Raw genomic sequence first — 25,780 nt, forward strand, 5'->3', positions numbered from 1 at the left:
CAGTTTTAATCTACCATGAAGTTTCAACAGATTAATAAAAATATAAATCACATTGTTAAAAAGGAAAAAAAAAGAAAAGATAAAAGTAAGTGAGTCAAATGGGGCAAAAAAGTAAACAGAAGTGGAGAGAGAGAGAGAGAGAGAGAGAGAGAGAGAGATGTGACATGATAAGAAAGGTATATAAGCAGAACAGAAATTATTGAGAAATCATTCCAACAATGACATGGGTCACAAATAGGGAAACACACTGACCTAAGTGACTTTGATAAAGGACAGGTTATTATAATATGTTATCCAGATCAAGCATCTTAGAAATGGCAGAGCTAGTCAGCTGTTTGCAGGCTACTGTCGTGGAAAGTGGTTGAAGGACAGTGAACCACAAGTAGACCATGAAGTGTTGGATCTCCATGCATCATCACAGCACACAGAGATTGATGGTTTACCAGCTCTGTAGAGCAGGAAAAGGGCCAATTTGTGGCAGATCTAATGAAGAGAACAAAGGTGATGCAGAAAAGTGTTTTGGAGCACATCATTCAGAGTACATTGTAGAATATGATACTCCTCAGCAGATTACCCGTATGTGTTCTCATGTTGACCCAATGATATTATCAATTATGATTGCAGTGTGCACAATGTCATCAAGGCTGGAAAGTGGATGAATGGAAATGTATTGCCTGGTTGGGTGAATCACATTTGTTGTTACACTAGGTCAATGGCCATGTCTAGATACAGCATCATCCTGGCAAAAAGCTGATCAAAACACGCACTGCACAATGGACACAAGTTGATGGGGGCAGTATTATGCTGTGAGGAACATTCACCTGGGCTTATATGGGATCTGTAGTACTAACTGATGGCACCTTGACAGATATGGACTGGGTGAACATTACTGTGGACCAAAGGCATTCTTCATGCTTCATTTCTTCCCCAATGGTGATGGCATCTTTCAGCAGGTTTACTGCCCATGTCAAAACACCAGAATGGTGCTATAATAGATTGAGAAGCATGATAATGAACTCACGCTGATGTCTTGGACAACAAATTCACCTCATCTGAACCCAAAGGAACAGATCTGGGATGGTACTGGACGTAAGGTCCACATCCACAAACCACTGGCTGTAATTTACAGGAACAGCATGACCCACATGTAGACGGCAACTTCACATACCTCTGGGAACCAACTGATGAATGGTTAAAGCCATGACACATGGTTAAATCCCCATGTGACATAGAATCGCTGCGGTATTGTGTTACAAAGGTGGACTAACGCATTATTAAGCAAATGTTCATAATGTTTTGGATGATCCAGTGTATATTCGCAAAAAAACAAAATGAAATAATGAGGTCAGTATATTTATAAGAATAGAAGAGGAATGATAATGCAAGAAATAAATCAAAACAGAAAGGAGTGGAAGTCTGTGGATGTGAAACAACAGGTAAAAACTTCCTGCTGTAATGTTCAAAAACAGATATTTCAAGAGAGTCAGTGAGGTTCTGGAAGTTACAGACAGGAATGTGGAGCCAAGCTGACTCCAGTGCCATGGCCAGTGGCATTACATTTCTTGGTTGAGTAACTAGAGTGTGAACAGTCCAATCGAGGCGGTGCCACAGATTCTCAGTTGGGTTTAAGTCTGGGGAGTTTGGTGGTCAGGGGAGCATGGTAAACTCATCCTAGTACTTAGCAAACCATAAAAACAATGAACATGCTCCCCAAGTACAGATGTATGTGTGTGTTTCTCCATTACCTCGCATGAACGAAAAAATGGCTGACATCGAAATAAGTGCCCAAGGAATAGAAAAGCAACTGAAATCACTCAACAGAGGAAAGTCCACTGGACCTGACAGGATACCAATTCGATTCTACACAGAGTACGCGAAAGAACTTGCCCCCTTTCCAACAGCCGTGTACCGCAAGTCTCTACAGGAACAGAAGGGTCCAAATGATTGGAAAAGAGCACAGGTAGTTCCAGTTTTCAAGAAGGGTCGTTGAGCAGATGCGTAAAACTATAGGCCCATATCTCTGACATTGATCTGTTGTAGAATTTTAGAACATGTTTTTTGCTCACGTATCATGTCATTTCTGGAAACCCAGAATCTACTCTGTAGGAATCAACATGGATTCTGGAAACAGTGATCGTGTGAGACCCAACTCGCTTAATTTGTTCATGAGACCCAGAAAATATTAGATACAGGCTCCCAGGTAGATGCCATTATCCTTGACTTCCGGAAGGCGTTTGATACAGTTCCGCACTGTCGTCTGATAAACAAAGTAAGAGCCTACAGAATATCAGACCAGCGGTGTGGCTGGATTGAAGAGTTTTTAGCTTGAGTATTGATCATCAGTGTGGGATCCGTACCAGGTTGGGTTGACAGAGGGGATAAAGAAGATCCAAAGAAGAGCGGCACATTTCGTCACAAGGTTATTTGGTAAGCGTGATGGAGATATTTAGCAAACTCAAGTGGCAGACTCTGCAAGAGAGGCATTCTGCATCACAGTGTAGCTTGCTGTCCAGGTTTCGAGAGGGTGCGTTTCTGGATGAGGTATCGAATATATTGCTTCCCCCAACTTATACCTCCCGAGGAGGTCACAAATGTAAAATCATAGAGATTCGAGTGTGCACAGAGGCTTTCCGGCAGTCGTTCTTCCCGCGAACCATATGCGACTGGAACGGGAAAGGGAGGTAATGACAGTGGCACGTAAAGTGCCCTCCGCCACACACCGTTGGGTGGCTTGTGGAGTATAAATGTAGATGTAAATTATGCCTTCCAGAATGATGATATCATCCACAAATTCTGCCCAGTCTGAACACTTCTGATAATTGTTGCACAGTATTTGCTCTCAGAAGTTTCATTTTGCACACGCCAATGATCATCTGTCCGATGGGGCATAGCCCTTGATTCATCCAAAAATGCCACCTGTCACCAATCATCTGATCTCCAATTGTGTTATTGACATGCAAATTCCAACCTTCATCACTGATGAATAGCAGTCAGCATGGGTGCATGAACAAGGCACACGCTGCAAAGGCCCTAATGCAGCAAAAGTCACTGAATGGTCATTGAGGAGATACTGTTGGTAGCTATTTGGTTCACCCTGGTGGTCAGTTGCTCAACAGCTGCACATCCATTCACCCATACACTTCTCCAAAGCTGTCATTTGCCCTTGTCATTTACACATTAAATGTATTCGCAATTGTGAATATGGATAACCATCAGCTGTAGAATGGGATGATGACAATGAAAATTTGTGCCAGACCAGTACTCAAACCTGGATTTCCCACTTATCATGAGTGGTCACCTTACCATTTGGCTTACCAAATGGTAAGGTGACTGCTCGCAATAAGCAGGAAATCCGGGCTCGAGTCCTGGTCTAGCACAAATTTTCATTGTTCTCATACCATTCTAAAGCTGATGGTTAGCCATATTCACAATTGCAAATACATTTAATGTATTTCATAATGGCTATAGTCACCGCAGTGCCTGTTCTTTTGGACATGACGTGGTTCCACCGTTGGCCCGAAAGCCAATGATCATGCCCTTTTGGACAACAATAACGACTGCACTGTTGTCCGTGTACCCTCGAGAACTGATTATCCATATTCACAATTGCAAATACATTAATGTATTTCATAATGGCTGCACTCACCGCAGTACCTGTTACTTTGCACATGCATGCATAATTCAGAATGACACAGGCACTGCAATGTCGTACTTGTCATTTATGATCCATAGTGCACCACAGTTGTCTCAGCACTGGTTTTGGATTGCATCATTTTGTCACGCATGGTATAGTTTAACCAAGGCAGTATGCTAACAGTTAAAAGACTTAGCTATTTGGGAAATGGTTCCACCCTTGGCCTGAAAGCCAACGCTCATGCCCTTTTGGACATCAGATAAATCGGACAGTTTCCGCATTACAATGATGAGTGCACTGCCATCTGCATCCCCTGGCACTGTTTATACACACTCCACTGCTAATGCTGCCACCTGCCATTTGTGAGTGGTTACTGCATGCTGACTTCATACGTAGGTGCCGGTCACTTTCACATGACTGTACAGTGCCTACATAATTTTCAAATATCTCAACTAACTTTTTGAAAATAAAGTAACATGAGAACTAAGAGTCTCAAAAATGAGAAGGAATTCTAGAAAATTATAAGCTATTTTTTTAGTTTCTTGCACATGTACATGGGCATGGGCTTGCATCCTGACCACCTGAAGCAAACATTACAGCCAGATAAAGGTGCCCAATCACAGGCTGAACATACCTGCTGCCAACAACAAATTCAAAACAGTTTGAGAGTCCACAGGTAAGCAACAGGAAGTTGTGTAAGCCAAGACAGAGAGTGAATTAAGGCCCTCAAGAGCAAAGTTATTAGTGCCCTTTTGAAAACAAAGTCTGTTAGGAAGGTTGTTAAAACACTTCAGACTAAAAATGCCTAAAATATAATATCACTTACCATTATCATCACTATCTCCCATTTTCATTCACATTCACCTACCCATTCATACCCTATCATGAAGAAACTTGTAAATTAGTCAATGTTAAAAATTTGTTATTAAAACTATGTTTGAGTTATAGAACAAAAGTGAAGAGAAACCATGGAAAATGTTACTGACTGATCACTTACAAAGAAACCAGATGAGCATGCACACCAGTACCACACCAAAATCACCATCTTGAAAGTTTAGAGAGCAAGTCAAACATATCACAAAATCAGACAAGTTGTACCACATTCATCTCATTGTTACCTAAAATGAAGGGAAAAACAGCTGGTAAAAGAACCTCTACCCTCTCGTCTAAATATAAAACACATTAAGTTAAAACATGGTGTACTGCAATTTGTACACCACAAGCACTACACACTGTAGGGTCCCCCTGCCAGAATAGGAAGCCATGCATCATTGGACTTTGCTCTACCCAATGACAACTGAAGGCTTCATGTCATATCAGATCATTTCATGGTTATAGTCATGTCAGGGCCAGAAGGAGGGACACATTGCCTGGTAGCTGGTTTTACTGAGTGTCACTTCCTGTAACTCTTCTTCCCACTGATGCATGACCCTGTACCTCAACTCTGAGGATATAGTATGTGGGGTGACAGTGCATTGATCCACCTGATTTAGAAGACACACTTCCTTGACTATCACATCTACTGATTTATTTCCCTGAATTTTGTTGTGCCTTGGCACCCAACAGAATGCCTCCTCCTTCCCAGCTTTTGCAGGCAGAGAAGTAAGTCCTGGATGTCCTGGTCATACCTGTCTGCTGGGTATTTTCATTGAATAGATTGAAGAGCACGTAGGCAGCTGGAATATATGACAAATTTTTCAGCACGAATATGTCCCATCTGCACCACTACCCTCAAAATTGTAAGCAACTCTGCACTCTGAATCAGAGACACTGAAGTTATTTTGTAAACAATTCTTGAGGACATGCCCATGAAAATAACCACCGAGCAGCCAAGACAATCCCACTGCCTAGAGGAATCCATAACTACAGCTACATAGTTGAGGTGTTCGTTTAAAATTTCATTAAAAATTGAATTACAAACGTAGGCAGGAGTGCTATTATTCTCATGCCATACCAAGTCTAAAACTATTCTGGACCTCTTCAGTAGCCAAATAATCAATTGACTCCAAATCTGTGTGAATGTTAGTATTTGACCCACACCATGTGCCACAAGATATTGACGGTATCAATTGACTCCAAACCTGGGTGAATGTTAGTATTTGACCCACAACATGTGCCACAAGATATTGCTTTGCACGGATCCCAACAGACCCCGCTGTTCACAGATTATCTGCAATAACTGCTTCTATTGGAAAGCAAGTGGCAGTTTGGATTGTAGTGAATCTGGATCCGCACAGAACTTGCACTGACAAGTTGCGTAGCAGGACTGAGAGAGGAACAAAAATACTGCAAAATCATACACATGTATGAAACACTGCACAGGGCTCCTTATTGGTTCAGTTTTACCACTGAATGATTGATTGATTGATTGACTGACTGATTTTTTATTGGTCTAGCTTTAAAATACTGCCTAGGGGGACTGTTATAACTTCAAGTTGAACGAATAATATTTCAAGGAAGATGCAATACAAGAAAGTCACAGATCAAGTAAACAGAGTAAGACGTGTGTACACTTTAACAGTCAAATCATAACTGAGTCCCAGTCTAGTGACCACTGGCTGGCTGGCCGCTTAGGTGGTGCTGCTGCTGCTGCATGGCTGGCAGACAGCGCCGCATGTAGAGGACACGCGTAACTGCGCGCCGGCACTTTGAACGATTGGTGAGTCACAACAGGGACAACATTCTCCTGCTCAAATCTGTCAGACATAACTTCCCTAATTTGGTACCTAAAAAAAATTGTGATAGGATGGACAGTAAAAGCAGGTAGCATTCCATGGAGCTGTCTGAAAATTTTTGCTTCCAAGTATTAGGCTGGTGCATTTGTTCACTGTGTTTCTGTCTTCTATGTGGGTATTCTGGTTGCTATGAGTTTATTTATCATTAGCTTTTTTTATTTGTAGTTCACTGTTGCTATTTGAGTTTACATATTGTCAATTTGCCATTTGGAGACAATGGAGCTGTGGACACTAGAAAAAAAATTGCCAAGTGGAGAAATTGGAACATTTCCAACATACTCATATTCTTCTGTTTGAGTTCAATAGAGGAGGCACAGCAGGGGTGGCCACCAGAAACATTTGTGTCATGTGGTGTGGATAACATCACTGGACAAAGCATGGCACGAAAATGGTTTTCTCATTTTAAGGAGGATTGTGTTGACATTAATGACTCTCCATGTTCAGGATGACCTTCGGGGTTTGATGAAGATTGTTTAAACACATTTATCCACAATGATACTCATCAGCATACTCAATAACTAGCAAATGTGACACACTGTGATCATTCCACCATTGTACAACATTTGCATGCATTGGAGAAGGTTCAAAAATTAGGTGCATGAGTACCATATGCTCTAAGTCAAAATCACAAAAACTGGCGGTGGTCATATGTGCATCTTTGCCTGCTTGTCATCAATTTGCTCATGAAAAACGCTAATCGTTCCTACCCTGTATCATTACTGGGATGAGAAATGATCTCTTTACACTAACTTAAGGAATAGAAAGGCATGGTTGAGCCCAAGCCCCCTACAAAGAGCGCAAGAGATAGTGTTATGCATATGGTGGAACAGAAATGGTGTGGTGTACTACAAATTGCTTCCCCAAGGTGAGCCCATCACTGCTGACATTTATTGTCAACAACTAAGAAGTCTTGCAGATGCAATCCAAGGACAACGACCAGGAAGACTGAATGAAGTGTTGCTTATCCTTGATAACGCTCGTTCTTATTCTTCTGGACTGACAAAAAGTGCTATACAGAAGATGGGTTGGGAAGTCATTCCACAACCACCTCATCCAACTGACCTTGCACCCTCACATTTTCACCATTTTGACTCTCTATTGAACAAACTTCAAAGAACTTCCTTTCCAGGTGAAAATGTGCTCCTAACATGGCTTAATGAGTTCTTTGCCTCAAACTACATGATTTCTACTGTCACGGAATCAAAAAGTTATCCCAGTGTTGGCAGACTCTTGTAAATAGTGAAGAAGAATATGATATTGAAAACTAAAGTCTCTGTTATGTGTCTCTGTTGTGGTTATTAAACTTATGGAAAATGCTGTGAACTTATGCACCTACCTAATAGTATGATATGCTTTATTTTAAAAAATATACCAACTGCATGCAAAAGTGTTTGGAATAAATGTGATCCTCACCAGAGAGCAGAAGCACTGAGTTGTTGATATGTGCACATAAAAGGCAGAAAACTTGCTAGCTTTTGGACTATTCCTGTTTCGAGCTAAAGTAAAATACACACAGAAAACACACACACACACAGATGCCTATGTCCCTACATGGTACCAGCTGGACAGACAGTGCCACTGCTGAATTTTGGTAGGTGGGGTAGGTTGTGGTGGAGGCAGTTTCGGATGGGATGGATAGAGGGTGAGAGAGGTGGGAGACTGGCACAGTGACTGGGGGTTGGTGGCTAGCGGCTCAGAGAGAGGCAGCCGATTTTCTGACTAGAAATGCACAAGGGGGGGGGTTGCAGGTACACAGATTAGGCATCCGAGCATGACTGTCTCAGCAGTCCTGTACATCAATGTATATTTCCATTACCAATAGTTTATCTTTATTCATTTAAAACTGAATAACAAAGTTGTTTGCTGTAAATCATTCAAAGGGCTGTTCAGCCTTCATCTGGGATGTGCCAATTATGGTTGCATTACCAAGTAACATTAAAGTCATGGGACATTTCTTGAAAGTTACTGGGAGTTCAATTACTTGTTTTAAGAACAGGAGTGGACCTCTGATTAGACAATTTTATGTTCAGCCATCCTGTGTTTAGCCTCACTTTTGTGATGCAGATTGCCAATGTACTTGTTTTTTCTTCTCTCTCTGTCTTTTTAAGGTAAGATTCTGCCAATGCAAGAGAGATGCCTTTAATCCATAAATAGTGCAGTTTACCTCTATGATTTTATAGTCAACATAATCAGGTAACTGTTCTTTCGGAAACAGATACTACCGTCATATATAGTTAAAATATGGCTTCTCGGCCATTGACCTTCTTGTGCGAACGCACACGCTATGTCCGAACTCGTACGGGACTTGGTAGATTAATCTGCCACGAGTAATGAGTATGATGGGCAAACATCTATTAGACGCACTACGAATGTAGTAGTGTGGACATGTTGGGAATGTGGATCTCACGGGGAGCTTGCAAGGGATAAGTCCCTGCAGACGCGATATCCTCTGTGCCCGCGGTGGCTCAGATGGATAGAGCGTCTGCCATGTAAGCAGGAGATCCCGGGTTCGAGTCCCGGTCGGGGCACACATTTTCAACATGTCTCCAATGAAGTACATCAACGCCTGTTTGCAGCTAGGGTGTCCATTTAATTATCATTTCATAATCAGGAGAGCTTCTGTAAAGTTTGGAAGGTAGGAGACGAGATACTGGCAGAAGTAAAGCTGTGAGGACGGGGCGTGAGTCGTGCTTACGTAGCTCAGTTGGTAGAGCACTTGCCCGCGAAAGGCAAAGGTCCCGAGTTCGAGTCTCGGTCCGGCACACAGTTTTAATCTGCCAGGAAGTTTCATATCAGCGCACACTCCGCTGCAGAGTGAAAATCTCATTCTGATAATCAAAGCCTTTGACAAAGTCACAAAGCACATCATATGCCTTGAGTCACAGATGTATTACAAAGATACCGTATTTACTCGAATCTAAGCCGCACTCGAATCTAAGCTGCACCTGAAAAATGAGACTCGAAATAAGGAAAAAATTTTTCCCAAATCTAAGCCGCACCTGAAATTTGAGACTCGAAATTCAAGGGGAGAGAAAAGTTTTAGGTCGCACCTCCAAGTCGAAACAAAGTTCGTCTAGTTGTAATATGAGACACAATTTAGGTCGAATGAATGACGATACAGCTGCAGTAGTTTGGTTCGAGTCGTAAGCTTAGCAGTTACGGTTTACCAGGTAGCCATTGCTACGCGTCACGCGGTCCGTCCGTATTTATACGGATATCCTTCCTTTTTCACGTGCTTTGTCTGGTTTGAATTGATTGCTTATTTTTCTTTGATCTGATAAGTGCCGTTCTCTTTGTTATAGGTGTTTACGTCACTCCAAGCTGAAAATGCATTACCGCACTGTGTCATGCATTGTTTGTCGCATTCTGATAGTGCGTGTTTACGGCCTGTCGCCACTCGCGGCGTGGCTTGCTTTTGTGCGCGCTACCGCCGCTTACAAATAAAAAATAGAGAGGAGTCGTCTCATTAGCGAAACATTTGTTGTTACTTACACTACTGCTTTCTTTGATAATGATCAACAAGAACCAAATAACAGACTGCGTATGATAGATGATGTTCTGAACGAAATTTTAGCGAAAATTTTTCTCCGCTCCAAAATCTTTGCAGGCGCCTGTTTAGTTCATTACATTCTGCACAGAAATTAGAGTCATCTTAGGTTTAAAAATCTAGTCAGTTGCCGTGCTTCATTTCTGACTGTATCACTATCAGGCATAACAATAATACGAATATAAACATGACATGATATGTATATTCTTCCCCGTTTGCTGTTGTCTCACTCTAGTTTCGTAGTTTATTAGGCAGACAGGATTTAAATGAGATAGTAGCAAACACGAAACAATACATGGCAAAATGTTTATATTCGTATTAATCTTATGGTGAAGAGAATACTACATGTGATTCACAATTCATAAAAGTTCCTATTAGCAACCATCTCTTCTCACAGGTAGGAAAAAATTCAGAACGTAGAGTTGGCCATATTGACAAACATCCCAAACAGTCTTGCCAGTCGGATTTTCGTAGTACATTGAAATGCTGCTACATTCGAGGATCAACAATACAGAATTTGTATTTACTTCGTTGGATAATGTACCAAAATGCAGTGGTCGAAACTCTGGGCGGAGGAAAAAGGCTCGTCTTCCACTTTTTTTTAAATTTATTTACTGACGCAGAGATTTTGGTGCCAGTATGTATCTTTGTGCCTACAAAGCATGCCTGTGTGGCGCTACATATATTCGATGGCAGAAGTTAGTTGTGGCGGCACCCACCAACATTTTTCAGAACTCCCGCTTGCTTTGCACTCGATTCTAAGCCGCAGGCGGTTTTTTGGATTACAAAAACCGGAAAAAAAGTGCGGCTTAGATTCGAATAAATACAGTAGTTAAACAGGGAATGTGTGTGTCAGCTCTGCTCCAGTTGCCACAGTTTCTTCTCTGACAAATTTAATTATTATTCATTTTATATTCTTCTGTACGAATGCCATTCACTTAAATTAGTCTTGAAACACAAAGAAGTAAGACAATGTGCCATTTACATCCTAACAGCAATGGTAATTATGTGTATGTTGCAACAGGTAGAAAGATACCGATATGACTAAAGGCTTACAAATAATGGAAGTTAACATCTACAAAAATGACATGTATATTAAATAATTATAACTAAAATAATTTTTATACCCTTGTTTGAGGACAAACTCCCTCAACTACATCAACAACAACTATAGCTCCATCACATAGCCGAACAGCTGTTGAAACCTCCAGGGAAAAATCTACATGGCCAGGTGAATCAATCAAATTCACAAGAAATTCTTCTTTGCCTAGAAAAATAAATTTTGCTCAGATTTAAAATGATTCATTACAGAGAAAATGAGTTCAAGACAATCTGAACAACAGAATATTAACATTAGTAAATTATGAGCACAAATTATAAGAAAACAGAGAAATAAGTCACAAGAATTCCATTATATATAAGATTAAAGCATCAGTATACAGGAAATACAAATATAGGAAAATGCAATGAACCACCTACTTTCATTTGCAGCTTCATTCAAATATTATTCAATATATGGATTTTAGTAACACTGAACATAAACATATTATCATACACCATACTGAAACAGAAGGTTGATGCTCCAATACTGGCTACTGATTACAGATATTATCAAATGGGAAACGTGTACATTGCTATTGTAGAATATGGCACATCACCAGTCACAGTTATGTTTGAAAATTTTTGATGAAAAGGTATTATTGCAGTTTAACATGCACTTATCCATCAGTTAAATCCAAAGATGTAGTACAAGAACTATTGACATCAGATGACAAGAATAACAACACAAACTCATTTGTGACAAGCAACAAAGTCAGCCATTGCTGAACACTGCTTGGGACATGATAATTTCATGAGCTATGAAGAGATGAGTATCCTGGCCCAGATGCTCAGGTACTGGGGCAGCAGAGTGAGGAAGTCTATCGAGATTCAACTGACCGAGAGTCAAAAACAGAAGACTCAAGGGCGGTGCCTATGGGCACAGACAGAAACTGGAATGTCAGATGGTTCAGACATCCGATTGCAGCTCCTGCATGAGAGGACCTCAGACGGAATGGGATGGCAGAAGCTACAAATTACAGACATGTTGCATCGACGACTGGTCTCAGGTAGCACCTGATGAAGGCAAAAGTCATGCCAGTGAAATATCAGGCAAGGAAGATGACGATATCTTACTGTATACCCAACAAGTCAAGAATGACAAATACACTTACTGATAAAAAATTTAAAGCACGTAGAAGACATGGTCAGATGCCAATATAACTTCATACACATACACACCACTGGCAGATATGTAAATGATTAGAGCTGCAATTTTCTTTGACAGGTATTCTGGCCACCACATTGCATTAGCGTTGTTTATGTTTAATGATTTTATCAAGCCTACTAGGGTATAGAATGGCTCTGAACAGAGTCAGATATTGAGAAACCACTGCAAAGGACACAGAGATGCCACCTTCTCATGTGAGACAGAGTTATCGACATCTGATAGAGGCGAAAAGGGGCCCCGTTGCAAGTCTCAAATTAGCCAGTTGGTTGAATTGTGCAACATCCAGTTTTTTTGGGAATTTGGGCGTGACAGTGGCCAAGTGTTGGATGGCATGGGAAATGAGGGCACGCATACTCATTGTAAAGGTTCAGTTGACCACATCTAACAACCACACAGAAGTACCAATGTACTGTGCACCAGGAACACTGTAGCTCCTACACATCTGTGTCTGCCATCTGAGAACAAGCAATGGACTCCCTGCAACATTCTGTGTCATGCTGCACCACTGGATGAAAACTAGCAGCAGCCAGACGGGAATTATTGTCCCATGCCTATGCTGCTGTTAGTACTATGGAACAAATGGCTATGTTCGAATGGTATCATGTCTAGGAAGACGGGACTGCTGGTAAATAGTGTTGTATTGTTTTCAGTGATGAATCGTGGATCTGCAGTACCCTGGATGACAATCGTTGGCAAGTATGGTGGCGAGCTGGGGATAGGTCTCTTCTTCCAGTTTTTGGAGAGGCACAGCAGTGTTGCTCATGGTGTGGGGTGCTATTCAGTATGACTTCAGGTCAAGCCCATACTGATTAAGGGAATTCTGATGACACAATGGTACAACATACATGTAATGTTTCCCCATGTATTACCCCTCACGAGACAGAATCGTTGTAACGTAGCAAGTTGTTATAATTAGATGACAATCGTTGCAGTAAGGCACACAGCCATTTGGTATGGTGGCTGCAGGATGGCTATGTTTCCCCCCCCCCCCCCCCTCGCTTTGCTCAAGCGCAGCTGATGCTGCCTGCCGTGAGAACTGCATAGCATAACAGTCAGTCGATACAAAGAGCCACACCTTCTACGAATCTAAATAATCAATATTAGTTATTATCCAATTTTGTTCAAATTTGGTACACAGCATTTTGTTATTAATGGAATGATGCTGTCAAAATTTCAGATTTTTATTTATTATAGTTCCGGAGGTAGAGAAAATTACCTAAAAGTCCTAAAACCGACACTTGTTTTTTTAAAACCAAGTCAGAAATAAATACAGATTGACTTTCATTATCATTTGAAGCCATTACAAATTTATCAGTGCATAAAGTCAATTAATTAGAATTTTATGTTTAACACTGTAGTCACTGTGCATTATATAATTGGTCAAAATTATTATTTCATTATTTTTTGTTGTGTGAGTGTGTAAGAATGATTGAGAGAGTGTATGTGGGACATAAGTTAAAACTTATATGTCATTTTTCATAAAACCTTGTGCAAACAGACTGAGGGAAAGTTATGGTGCAACCATGATTCAGATGACGTACATCGGTGTGAGCTTGCTGTTGTATAAAAGCAGCCAGAATAAAAGTTAGAGGCAGAATATGTTTATTTATCAATTTGGAGAATAATTTATACTTCACTTATTTTGATTAAACAATATACTAGGAATTGAAGTTTTAATGACATTAATTACTATCAGATTATTGATTGGATAAGTCAAGTTTTGCCATGAGAATGATCTGAAAGGAACATCCTGATTGGTCATTTAGATCAACAGCCAATCCGAATTAAGTTGTTCTCGCATGAATATAGTGCAGGGGGCAGTGAGTAGAATAGTTCAAGATAGTCGCTTGCTAACCAGCCTACGGATAACACCATGTTAGATAGCTCCATAAAAATACTCTGGGAAATGATGGCGGCCACTGAGTGACGCGCGTTTCTTTGGCTCGCGAGTTTTTCCGCTCATTGAAGGTGTTACAGAGAAGTGCGGCAGTCCACAACGTGTGCATCCGACTAAACAAGAGTTACTTGCCGTGGTGTGTTGTTCTCCGTTGATTACCACAAGTGATAAGTGATAAGTGAGTGAAAAATGGGAAGAGCACGAGTAAGCGGCAGCAGGCGAGGCTACAGGGGCGCAGGCGGCGCGGGCGCCCGGTCTCCGGCGGCAGGTGAGGCCTCGCTTCCCGACATCGGGGAGCTCGTCCGGTCCCAGGTGAGTGCGGCGCTGCACAGCAAAGACACGCTAGACGTAATCGTGCAATCCATCACGGATTCTGTGACGGCCGCGGTCATGGACAAACTGCAAGAGTCTGTCGGGCGCAACAGCACCGAAATCCAGTCTCTCAAAAAGTCCCTGGCCGCACAAGAGGAAAAAGCCGCCGACCTAGAAGCTAAACTGTCTGCGGCCACCGATGAACTCGAGCAGTATCAGCGAAGGAACAGCTTGCGCTTGTTCGGGGTAGCTGAAAACGATCGCGAAAACACCGACGACCTGGTCATTAGCCTCGTGCGTGAAAAACTTGGCGTGCGAATCGACGTGACCGATATTGACAGAAGCCACCGTGTTGGGCGCAGGATACCAGGTGTCATGAAACCCAGGCCCATAATAATTAAATTTGTGTCATATCGGAAAAGAGCTGAAGTGTTTGCTCAGAAAAGAAAACTCGCCAAGAGTGGGGTTACCCTGAGGGAAGATCTGACGCGCGAAAGACTAAAAATTTTGAACACTGCGATCACACAGTTCGGCCTTCAAAATGTATGGACCCAGGATGGCAGGATCGTAGTCAAGATGGAAGGAGGGAGAAAAACGGTGACGAACATGTCCGAACTGAAAGACTGAGCGAAATCTCGCGAGACACAAAGTCTCATATTGTACTCTGTCTAATATAAGTTAATTAGTATTCTTTCTTTTCATTTTTTTACGTAAATATTGCTTCGTTAATTCTATAAGTACCATAAGTACTCTATTTAAAATCAGTCAATTGTTTCACATAGATATTGCTTCTTTATTTGTGTATCATAAGTGCTCATGTATATTCATATTGTCAGTCAAGCGGGAATTAACATTCACCTTTAACAGGAATCTCCTTAAAACCGCCTTTCTATATCTGTTATTTTCATCCTCGTCGCTACCACTACTACTACTATTATCTTTTTCGTAAGCACCACTGCCACTTTCCATCTTTCTTTTCGCTCCCTTCTCCGATACCTCCAGCTTGTCTTTCACCTTTAGCCCACAGACGCTTGAGTCAGTCACGACCTTGGACACACCTGTAAATATGTCTTCCCCCGCGAAATCCAGCTTTTGTCCCTCTTCCGGCCAGCAGGTAGACGGAGCGCGCTCGGTCCTACAGGCGGCCACAATGGGACGGACCGGTTCCGGCGGCGGGCTCTTTGTGGCCCACGCGAACGCTCAGTCGCTAACGGCTCACTTCGACGAGTTCTGTAACCTGTTCTGCCAATCGCTGTTCCATATTATCCTCGTCTCTGAAACTTGGTTGAAACCAAACATCTCTTCCGACGCTATCCGAATCACTGGTTACACTCTCCTAAGGGCAGATCGTGAAACACGACGCGGGGGTGGTGTGGGTGCCTATGTTCGCTCTGATCTGAGACCTACTATACTATGCACATCGGATGCAAAGTGCGAAGGAGAAGCAGAGTTCTTGTTTTTCGAAATAAATACATCAAATCAGAAACTGCTAATTGGAGTAATCTATAAACCTCCAAACGTCGGTGCTATGTCCTCCTTTCAGTCTGCCCTGTCCTCGCTCGTGACACTGTATGAACACATAATCATTATGGGCGACACAAACATCGACTTACAGTTAAAATCTCCCTCTGCAGAAAAACTAAGGAGACTGTTCCACTCCAATGATATGAGTTTAACACCGCTGGACCCAACTCATCACACGCCACACAGCCATACACTCATAGATATAATGGCAACAAAGCGACCAGATAAAATAATTCGCGCCAATCAGACATCCGCTCCAGGACTCTCTGCTCATGACGTGATATTCTTAAATTACTCAGTGCATACTACCAAAGAAAAATCTCACCTGGTAACCTACAGAAACCTAAAAAATGTTAACCATGACGCTCTTCAAAAGGATTGCTCAGACATCCCTTGGTATGATATAAGCAATGAACCGACTTTAGACGGAAAAATTCGGGAATTATGTCGCAAAATTATTGCACTGTATGATAAACATGCTCCTCAACGCACTGTCAAGGTAAAGAGAGCTCCCGCTCCGTGGCTCACCACTGCATTACGCCAGTTAATGAATAAACGTGATGCTGCACATAGGGCCTTCAAGCGTAACCCAACTCCCGAGGCGTACGAAGCTTATAGGAAACTCCGAAATAGAACCAAGCAGAGCGTGAGGAATGCCAAAATCAGACATGCCCGCTCTGTCGTATGCGGCATATCAAAACCTGCTGCACTGTGGAAAAAGCTGCGCAGTTTGGGTATAGGGAAGCGAAGATCTGACGCTATTTATCAAGCGTCTGCAGAAGAATTAAACGATTTCTTCTCAACAGCTGTAAACTGCCACGCAGCGACAAATTACCAGCCCCAAGATATCAATCTCTCGAGAGACAAGTTTTTCCTAAAACATGTCACTACCGGCACAGTACACAAGGCAATTATGAGAATCTCTTCCGAGGCAGTAGGAAATGATGGAGTGAGCATTGGCATGATCAAGAACGTCGTAGACACTATTACTCCAGTTATCACAGACATCTTCAACCTGTCTCTTGTCAGTAGTACATATCCTACTGAGTGGAAGCAAAGTTTAGTTAAACCTATACCCAAGACTGACAACCCTAAGTCGCCAGGTGACTACAGGCCGATCAGCATACTACCTGCAATATCTAAAGCCCTAGAATACATCGTCCATGAACAGCTGACGGATTACCTCAAAACTCATAACATCCATGACAAATATCAGTCAGGCTTTCGAAAGCACCATAGTACAGCAACTGCACTAATCAAAGTAACTGATGACATTAAACATGCTATGGACAGACGTGAAGCTACCATCCTAACACTGCTTGACTTTAGCAAGGCTTTTGATACAGTTGACTTTGATATATTACTAATTAAAATGAAGCAGCTGAATTTCTCAAACAGCGCAATACACTGGTTCGACAGCTACCTCAAAAACAGAAGTCAACAAGTCATTTGTGGGTCGGAAAAGTCATCATGGAAAAACGTGCGCTCTGGAGTTCCCCAAGGCTCCGTCCTTGGTCCATTACTCTTCTCACTGTACATTAATGATATTTCTTCAGTGATTCACTCCTGCAACTACCATCTATATGCCGACGACATCCAACTGTACATAAGTGCAAGCCCCAAGAACATTGCTGACGCAGTAGCGAGTATGAACGCGGATCTTTGCTCTGTTTCTCGATGGGCACAGAATCTAGGTCTGAAACTAAACCCCAAGAAATCCCAGGTCATACTTATATCTCATCCAAAGTTAATCAGTCGGCACTTTCACGAAACAGTCCCTCAAATACACCTCAATGGTACCCAACTACCATACCAAAAAACAGTAAAAGACCTTGGAATAATCTTGGATGAACACCTAAACTGGGAAGAACAAACAGTTACAGCTTGCCGGAAATCGCTCTCCTCCCTACATGCAATTCAGAAATTTAGAAAAATATTTCCAACCCATGTTAAACAAAAATTAGTCCAAACACTAGTCTTGCCTAATCTTTACTACTGTGATGTAGTTCAACACGGCACAAATAGTGAAAATTCGAGACGCCTCGAGCTAGTGATGAACGCTTGCGTTAGATACGTATGCAATATACGGTTGTATGATCATATCAGTCCTTCATACTCCCAGCTAGGTTGGATACGCCCACATAAGGCACGCGATCTCCACACGATGTGCTTACTTCATCGATTTCTTAGCCACTGGTGCCCCCAATACTTATCTTCTCACATTAAACACCTATCATCATTCCACAACCGCAATACCAGATCGGATACGTCTAGCATCTTGGCTGTACCTTTACATAACACAAAATCTTTCTCCATGTCATTCTCCATCTCAGCCATACGACTATGGAACGCGCTCCCCTGTGATCTGCGTCTTATCCGGAACCACTCAACATTCAAGAGTGAACTCAAGACTTACATATTAGGGACGGTTTAGCCACCATTGTTGGGCCCCTCTCATCTCTTTCTTTCTCCTCTCCATCATAGCTTCGAATTTTACCATTCTATTTCTCTTCCTCTAACCTATCTACCTCTTCTATATCTCTTTCACCCCATTCTATCGTCTTATGTCTCTGCTTGATGAGAATAACTCACAAGCTGCAAGAATATAACGAGAAAATTCCCAACTAGCAATAGGACTGACATTCATAACAGAAAAATATGTTTACTTTCATATACATAGTCATTATTATTATTATTATTACTATTATTATTATTCTTGATTGTTATAATTAATTTTTGATTGTTATAATTATCATTGTACTACGTTTATAATCTCTATTTTTTTTCTTAACATTAATACTGTATAACATGTAATATGTCCTTAATGCTCTGTAGAAACTGAAATTTGTTGAATCTGAGTATGCCTGGTTAGGTGTAAGAGAGGGCCTGAAGGCCCTAATCTTGCCAGGTAAAATAAATGCATAAATAAATAAATAAATAGTGAGTTAATTGCAGTTCAAATACCTCGTGACTGGAGTTACGAACATTTTAATGATAGTTTGGTGTTTTTAAATTAAATAGTTTGAAAGTTATGAGCGTGTGAACTTTCTGGTTGTAGTAACAATTTCGCGTGGCATGTTTCGTGCTCTGTACGGAATACTTTGGCTAGCACTTATTACTAAGAAGACCACTGAAACAACTGAATGTTTAAGTCATGAATAGATGTGGGTCTGTGACTGTTAGAATGCGATAATTAGTTGGGCCAGACTTGCAAAAATGCTGGCTCCTTCTCTAATGAAATTATGTTGTACAGACAGTGAACTTTGAATGATAGAGCATTACCATATTAAATACGGACTTGATAGCCATTTCATGTGTTTCCATATGAATAAAAAACGGATTCAATTTAATTTTAAATACTTTCTGCAAGTGGACTGCATCCTCCGAACACCCAATTTTTTAAAAATGAACTTTCAGGAACTGACTTTCAACTCGAGTTACGTGGCCTCTGTGTGGTAGGTATTAGGTAGTGGTTTCATCAACGCTGCTTTACACTGCGTAGCATGTATCTGCTACTACAGAGTGAAGGGATGTGGGAAAGAAGTATATCGAGGCTAGATACTGATGCTACCGTAGCCACCAAGATCCCCAGATCTGTCCCCAGTACAACATGTGAAGGACCAGCTCAGGTATCACCTACATCCCAGTGCCAGTATCAAGTATGTCAATGACCAGTTACAACAGTTGTGGGCCAGTGTGCCCTAGGGAAGTACACAATGGCTTTATGACACACTTCCCAACTGGATCAGTGCACATATCACAGCCACAGGGGGTGCAAAATCATACTGATAAATGGACTCATATTGCCAAGTTTTTTTTTAACTCGATTTTGTAAACACTGAAATAATTGGAATAACATCACATATCCTCTCAATCTGTGAAATTTCATTTTGTTTCCTCCTCCCCTTCTACATTCCCCCCATCCCCCAGTCACCAGGCCGAGTATATTCAGCTCTTGTCATATATATTCACTGCTTAGTCAGTCTATCGTCCACCTTGGTAGCTGTGAGGATCAGCGTGGTTGGATGTCAACCAAAGGGAGCCAGGATCACTTCCTTGGCAGGTCAGAGATTTTCTCCGATTGGGGACTGGGAGTTGTGTTGTCATCATCATCATTTCACAATCACCAACACGCAACATGTAAGTCATCTAAATGCCACATAACAGAGCGAGAGGGGGGGGGGGGGGGGGGGGGGGGAGATAGTTTATCAGAATGACACCTCTCACACTCCATATTAACTTGATATCAGCTGCCTGAAGATATGAATTTTTTTTTCTTTTTAACAGCTATTCACTTCATATCAGTGTATCATAACCTCAGTTATGGATATCATATGATACTCCAACGTAAAGGAGCACATTTTCACATTTCATTACTGCTGCACCATGGTTCTGCCTAGCAAAGCAAATGGCTCATGATGGCTCAGGAAAATAACATCATAAGGGGGGCATTTCAGGCAACTCTGCAACTAGATGCCCTCTGGCAAGAGCATGCATTCAGTATGCAAGAACCAGTATTTAGCAAGCTGAAAATGCGGAAACCAGACAGACAGACTTCAGAGAGGAGAGTTGGGAAGTTGCTGATATGATGGAAGAATTGGAGCATGATATCATGGTTACTCAATGGCTGAGCTTCATGCCTTGGCTTAGGGGCCAAAATGTCTGTTGCAGTAACGGCAGTGGATCTGGCTATCATATATACCACAAAATTTAGGCATTCATTCTCAGTCATCACCAACTACTAGCTGACGAAGCAAAATATTACAAGGTTCTTTCATGAGCAACTGAGTGGCATATCTCAGAGGCAGAATGAATCGGTGGAGAGTTTTCCTGATATGATAAGGAAGATAAATATTCAGATCCACCAGATGATGGTGTGATGGAGAGTGACAAAGAAAACAGAGTTATTCTTCAGAAAACAGAGCATGGAGCATTGGGTGTTTTTCTAAGGGGTCTTCCACCCAATATGTCAAGGAAGGTGCATACAGAAAACCCCAAGAATGTGTGTGCTGCCATCAGAGTAGCAGCACAGTCAGAAAAAGTGGTTGTGGTGACAGGGATGTGGGACTAAAAACGGTGTCTTCTTTAGGGACATAATATCAATGCGCAAGTCGCCGAAGTGGCATCAAATCGAAAGACTTGCACCCGGCGAACGGTCTACCCACCAGGAGGCACTAGTCACATGACACAACGACGAGGGTCATAATATGCTATAAATGTGGGTCAGTGGGAAACATTCAGAAGCAACATCACCAATCACAATGTTATAAGTATGGAATGGTTGGGCACCATGAGCAAGGTTATAGAGAGAGAGAGAGAGAGAGAGAGAGAGAGAGAGAGAAAGCAGAATGGGCAAGGACGAAGTAATTGCTTGGTAAACACCAACCTGGACTCCAAATCTGCTGGATGGTGTTCCCAATAAGTTTCAATGCTACAAAGACATTTGCAGAGGCAGTGTTGTTTAGTTGGCATAATAAATGGTAAAGAGCATAAGTTCTTATTGGACACGGGGGTCACATGTCTGTGGCGAGTCTGGTCTTCCTGTGTATTAGAAGAGTGACACTCCATGTTATAGGTTACTCTGGTTAGGGATAGCAATGTGGAATCATTAGATTCAGCAGAACTAAATTTTCAGGTGGGAACAAATAAATTAAGAGAAATTGTGAAAGTTTCGACCCAAGAGGCTATGGGGTACAGTACAACCTTGGGGTTAGATTTCTTAACAACATGTCAGGCAAAAATTGATCTCTCGTAGCACACTGTGGAACTCGGCAGAGCATTTTTCCATCTGAGGGATGATGTTGTCAATGATGCAACACTGCAATGTTCTCCTCTCATGAGGGAAGAGCCAATTAAACTGCATACAGAGGCATTAAAACTCAGTTTGCATGATAAGTGCCACAGGGTACAGGGAAGTTGCTTTCAGTATGCATAAGTACAGACTTACTGAAAAATATCTTATATGTGGTGCACCCATTAAAAACCAATGATGAATTAGATGTATCACAATGTTTCATATGGTGGAGTATTGTGTGCATATAGGAAGAAGTAACGAATATGTGGTTCCTACCAGTGTTGATAATTTCGACACCTATGAGGTGACTTTGGGAAAAGAACTGCTACTTGTCAGTTTGGATGTTTTGGGTGAGAACTGTTTAGACAGATGATGTGTGGACTTCACCCATAAGTAAATTGTTGATACAGCTGCATTACATGCCAAAATCGAGGATTTTGAGGAGGAAGACAGGATAGCTTTGCAGAAATTATTTATGGAGTTCATGGGTTTATTCAATCCTCATGGGCCACTGCTGGCAACACCCATAACACAGTGTAGGATTCCAACTGGGGGCAAATCTGCTTTGTAATAGAAGCCGTATAGAATAGCCTACCATTTACAGCCAATCTGCCAGGAAGTTTCAATAATGGAAAGTTTGTTAATTAGCACAGTAGAAGAACATAATAGTCACTGGGGAGCACTGGTAGTCATTGTACCCAAAAAATCCTCAGACAGGACAAGAAAGTACACGTTCTTTTGTACTTATTACTATATGAATGCTAAGATGATTACAGATCCATATCCGATACCAAATATTACGGATATCCTGGACAACTTGGGTCAGTGTAAATACTTTTCCATGAAAGACATGAAGAGTGGAGGTAGTGCTGGAGGAGCAGCAAAAGACTGTGTTCACAGTCCTCTGATGCCGTTACCAACACCAGAGAATGACCATTTGTTTGATGAATGCATCAGCCACATTTCAATGATTGCTACATGGAGGGCTAAGAAGTTTAAAGCTGTGTCGATAAGTGTACTTGAAAGAAATTATTATGTTTTTTAAGAATATGACTGTGATTCTTGCACTTGCAGTCTTCGGAATTGAGTGGATGATATTTTTCTGAGAGTCAGATGGTATGTCATCGACTCATAAATTCTACACACCAACCTGAATAGTCAGTTTGTTGCCACTTCCTACAATTATTTTAGAAATTCTGATGAAATGTTATCTATCCCTTCTGTCTAACTTGATCTTAAGTCCTCCAAAGCTCTCTCATATTCTGATTCTAATGTTGGATCCCCTATCTCTTCTAAATTGATTCCTGTTTCTTCTTCTATCATATCAGACAAATCTTTGCCTTCATAGAGGTTTTCATGTACTCTTTCCACCTATTTGTTCTCTCCTCTGCATTTAATAGTCGAATTCCCATTGCACTCTTAATGTTAGCACCCTTGCTTTTTATTTCACCGAAGGTTGCTTTGACTTTCCTATATGCTGAGTCAGTCCTCTGCCACTCATTTCTTCTTTTATTTCTTCACATTTTTCACGCAGCCGTTTCATCTTAGCTTCCATGCACTTCTTATTTATTTCATTCCTCAGCATCTAGTATCTCTGCATTCCTAAATTCATCTCTTCTTTGTACCTATGTTTTTCTTTCCAGGTTCTGTGACTGCCCTTTTTTATAGATGTCCATTCCTCTTCAACAGTACTGCCTACAATGCTATTCATTATTGCTGTATCTATAGCCTTAGAGAACTTCAAGCATATCTCGTCTTTCCTTAGTACTTCTGTATCCCAGTTTTTTGCGTATTGATTCTTCCTGACTAATCTCCTAAGCTTCACAGCCTACCCTTCATCAGCACTACATTGTGATCTGAGTCTACATCTGTTCATGGGTATGCCTTCTGTATCACCTGGCCTTTCCAAGTATACCTCCACCTCTTGTGATTCTTGAACACAGTATTTGCAATTAATAGCTGAAATTTATTACAGAACACACTTAGTCTTTCTCTCCTCTCATTCTTTGTCCCAAGCCCATTTTCTCCTGTAACCTTTTCTTCTACTCCTCCTAAAACTACTTTCCAGTCCCCTCGACAATTAGATTTTCATCTCCCTTTACGTACTGTATTACCCTTACAATATCCTCATATACGTATTTTCTTATCTCTTTATCTTCACCTTGCAATGTTGTCACGTCTTCCTCTACAGTCTGAACTATCATTGTCAGTGTTGGTTTGCTGTCGATTCTGATAAGAACAACCCAATCACTGAACTGTTCACAGTAACAAAATCTTTACCCTACCTTCATATTCATGACAAATCCTACTCCCATTATAGCATTTTCTGATGCTGTTGATATTGTCCTATACTCATCTGACCAGAAATCCTTGTCTTCTTTATATTTCACTTCACTGACCCCTACTATATCTAGACTGAGCCTTTGCATTTCCCTTTTCAGATATTCTAGCTCCGTTACCATGTTCAAGCTTCTGGCAGTCCACACACTGACTTGTAGAACATTGTCCTATCATTGGTTATTCAATTTTTTTCTCACAGTCACCTCCCCACTGGCAGTCCTCTCCAGGAGATCTGAATGGGAGACTATTCCAGAATCTTTTGCCAACAGATAGATCATCATGACATTTTTTTTCAATTACAGGCCACATGTCCTGTGAATACACATTGTGTCTCTTTAATGAAAGAGTTTCCATTGCCCTTCTGCATTTGATTCTTCCACCTTTAGGGGCAATTTCCCACTCCAAGGACAAGAGAGTGCCATGAACCTCCCCCGCTCTCTTTGACAAGGCTATTGGCAGAATGAGGCTGACTTCTTATGCCAGAAGTCTTTGGCCACCAATGCTGATTATTAATCAAAATTTAAGTGGTGGTGGGTTTCAAACCTGGGACTGAGGACGTTTTGATTATTAATCAAAGATGCTACACCTAGGCCACAGGTGCATAAACGATTATAGCAACCTAAATGCCGACCTACTCATTCTTTTCTCTTTTTTTAATACAGCACTACTATTTCATATAATAAACAAGGTGGTGTCAGAAAAAATGCATGTAGATTGTAGTTCTTACCTATAGTATACAGGAGAGCAATGGAGCTACTCTTCATTGTAATTCCCCTCTCCTGCTCATCTTTACGACTGTCCATGTACCTGCAAGTATAAATGCTCTCATGAGAGTGATATAACATCATTCTTTTTCATTACTTGTGTTACATAAGGCACTAAAATAAAAGAAATTCTTACATGAGCATCATATCAATTCCCAGAAACAATAATGTGAAAACGAAAGTTGCTACTCACCAAATAGCGGAGGTGCTGAGTCCCAGACAGGCAAAACAAAAAGACTGTCACAAATATAGCTTTGTCAAAATTAGACAAAAGTCTCTCTCTCTCTCTCTCTCTCTCTCTCTGCTCTGCCTCAGTGTGACCTCAGTTGCCTGAAACTGCAGTCAAGTGTGTATCAATTGTGTTTGTGTGAGTGTGTATGTGTGTGTTTCTCATCTAAGACAAAGGCTTTACTGGTCGAAAGCTATATCTGTGACAGTCTTTTTGTCGACCCTATCTGCGACTCAGCATCTCTGCTATATAGTGAGTAGCAACTTTCCTTTTTACAATATTGTTACGTTCAACCCTGGATTTTCCATTGTTCAATATCCCGGAAAGATATTTGTACTACTTGGTGTGGTGTCATTCACATTTAACTGAAAATACGTTAACCAGTCATTAAATTTCAGTTTTCTAGCTCCAATGTAAAAGCTAATTTTCAAAAAGTGGAGGATGACGACTACACAGGAGGAACAAATAAGAATACGAAAATTCTATTAGAAATATATATATTTCCCACATGGAATGTTTCCCCTATTTATATATATATATATATATATATATATATATATATATATATATAACAGAGGGAAACATTCCACGTGGAAAAAATATATCTAAAAAGAAAGATGATGAGACTTACCAAACAAAAGCGCTGGCAGGTCGATAGACACACAAACAAACACAAATATACACACAAAATTCAAGCTTTCGCAACAAACTGTTGCCTCATCAGGAAAGAGGGAA

General features: G+C 41.2%; 1 protein-coding gene and 1 non-coding gene across 3 annotated transcripts in view; one reads left to right on the forward strand and one right to left on the reverse strand.

Moving 5' to 3' along the window:
- The window catches only part of LOC126199308 (elongation factor-like GTPase 1), a 630,571-nt gene that overhangs the window by 578,980 nt on the left and 25,811 nt on the right, over window positions 1-25,780 (reverse strand). For both annotated transcript variants that reach the window (XM_049936141.1, XM_049936142.1), the window contains 2 exons: window positions 24,780-24,859; window positions 11,044-11,183 (listed from right to left, as the gene is read on the reverse strand). In XM_049936141.1, the coding sequence (XP_049792098.1) occupies window positions 11,044-11,183; window positions 24,780-24,859 (220 nt within the window). The remainder of the gene's footprint in view (window positions 1-11,043; window positions 11,184-24,779; window positions 24,860-25,780) is intronic.
- On the forward strand, window positions 8,823-8,897 carry Trnat-ugu (transfer RNA threonine (anticodon UGU)). Its single transcript has one exon. It is a non-coding gene; the product is annotated as a tRNA-Thr (tRNA).

Source organism: Schistocerca nitens, chromosome 8, assembly GCF_023898315.1.
Source record: "Schistocerca nitens isolate TAMUIC-IGC-003100 chromosome 8, iqSchNite1.1, whole genome shotgun sequence".
Taxonomy (NCBI): Eukaryota; Metazoa; Arthropoda; class Insecta; order Orthoptera; family Acrididae; genus Schistocerca; species Schistocerca nitens.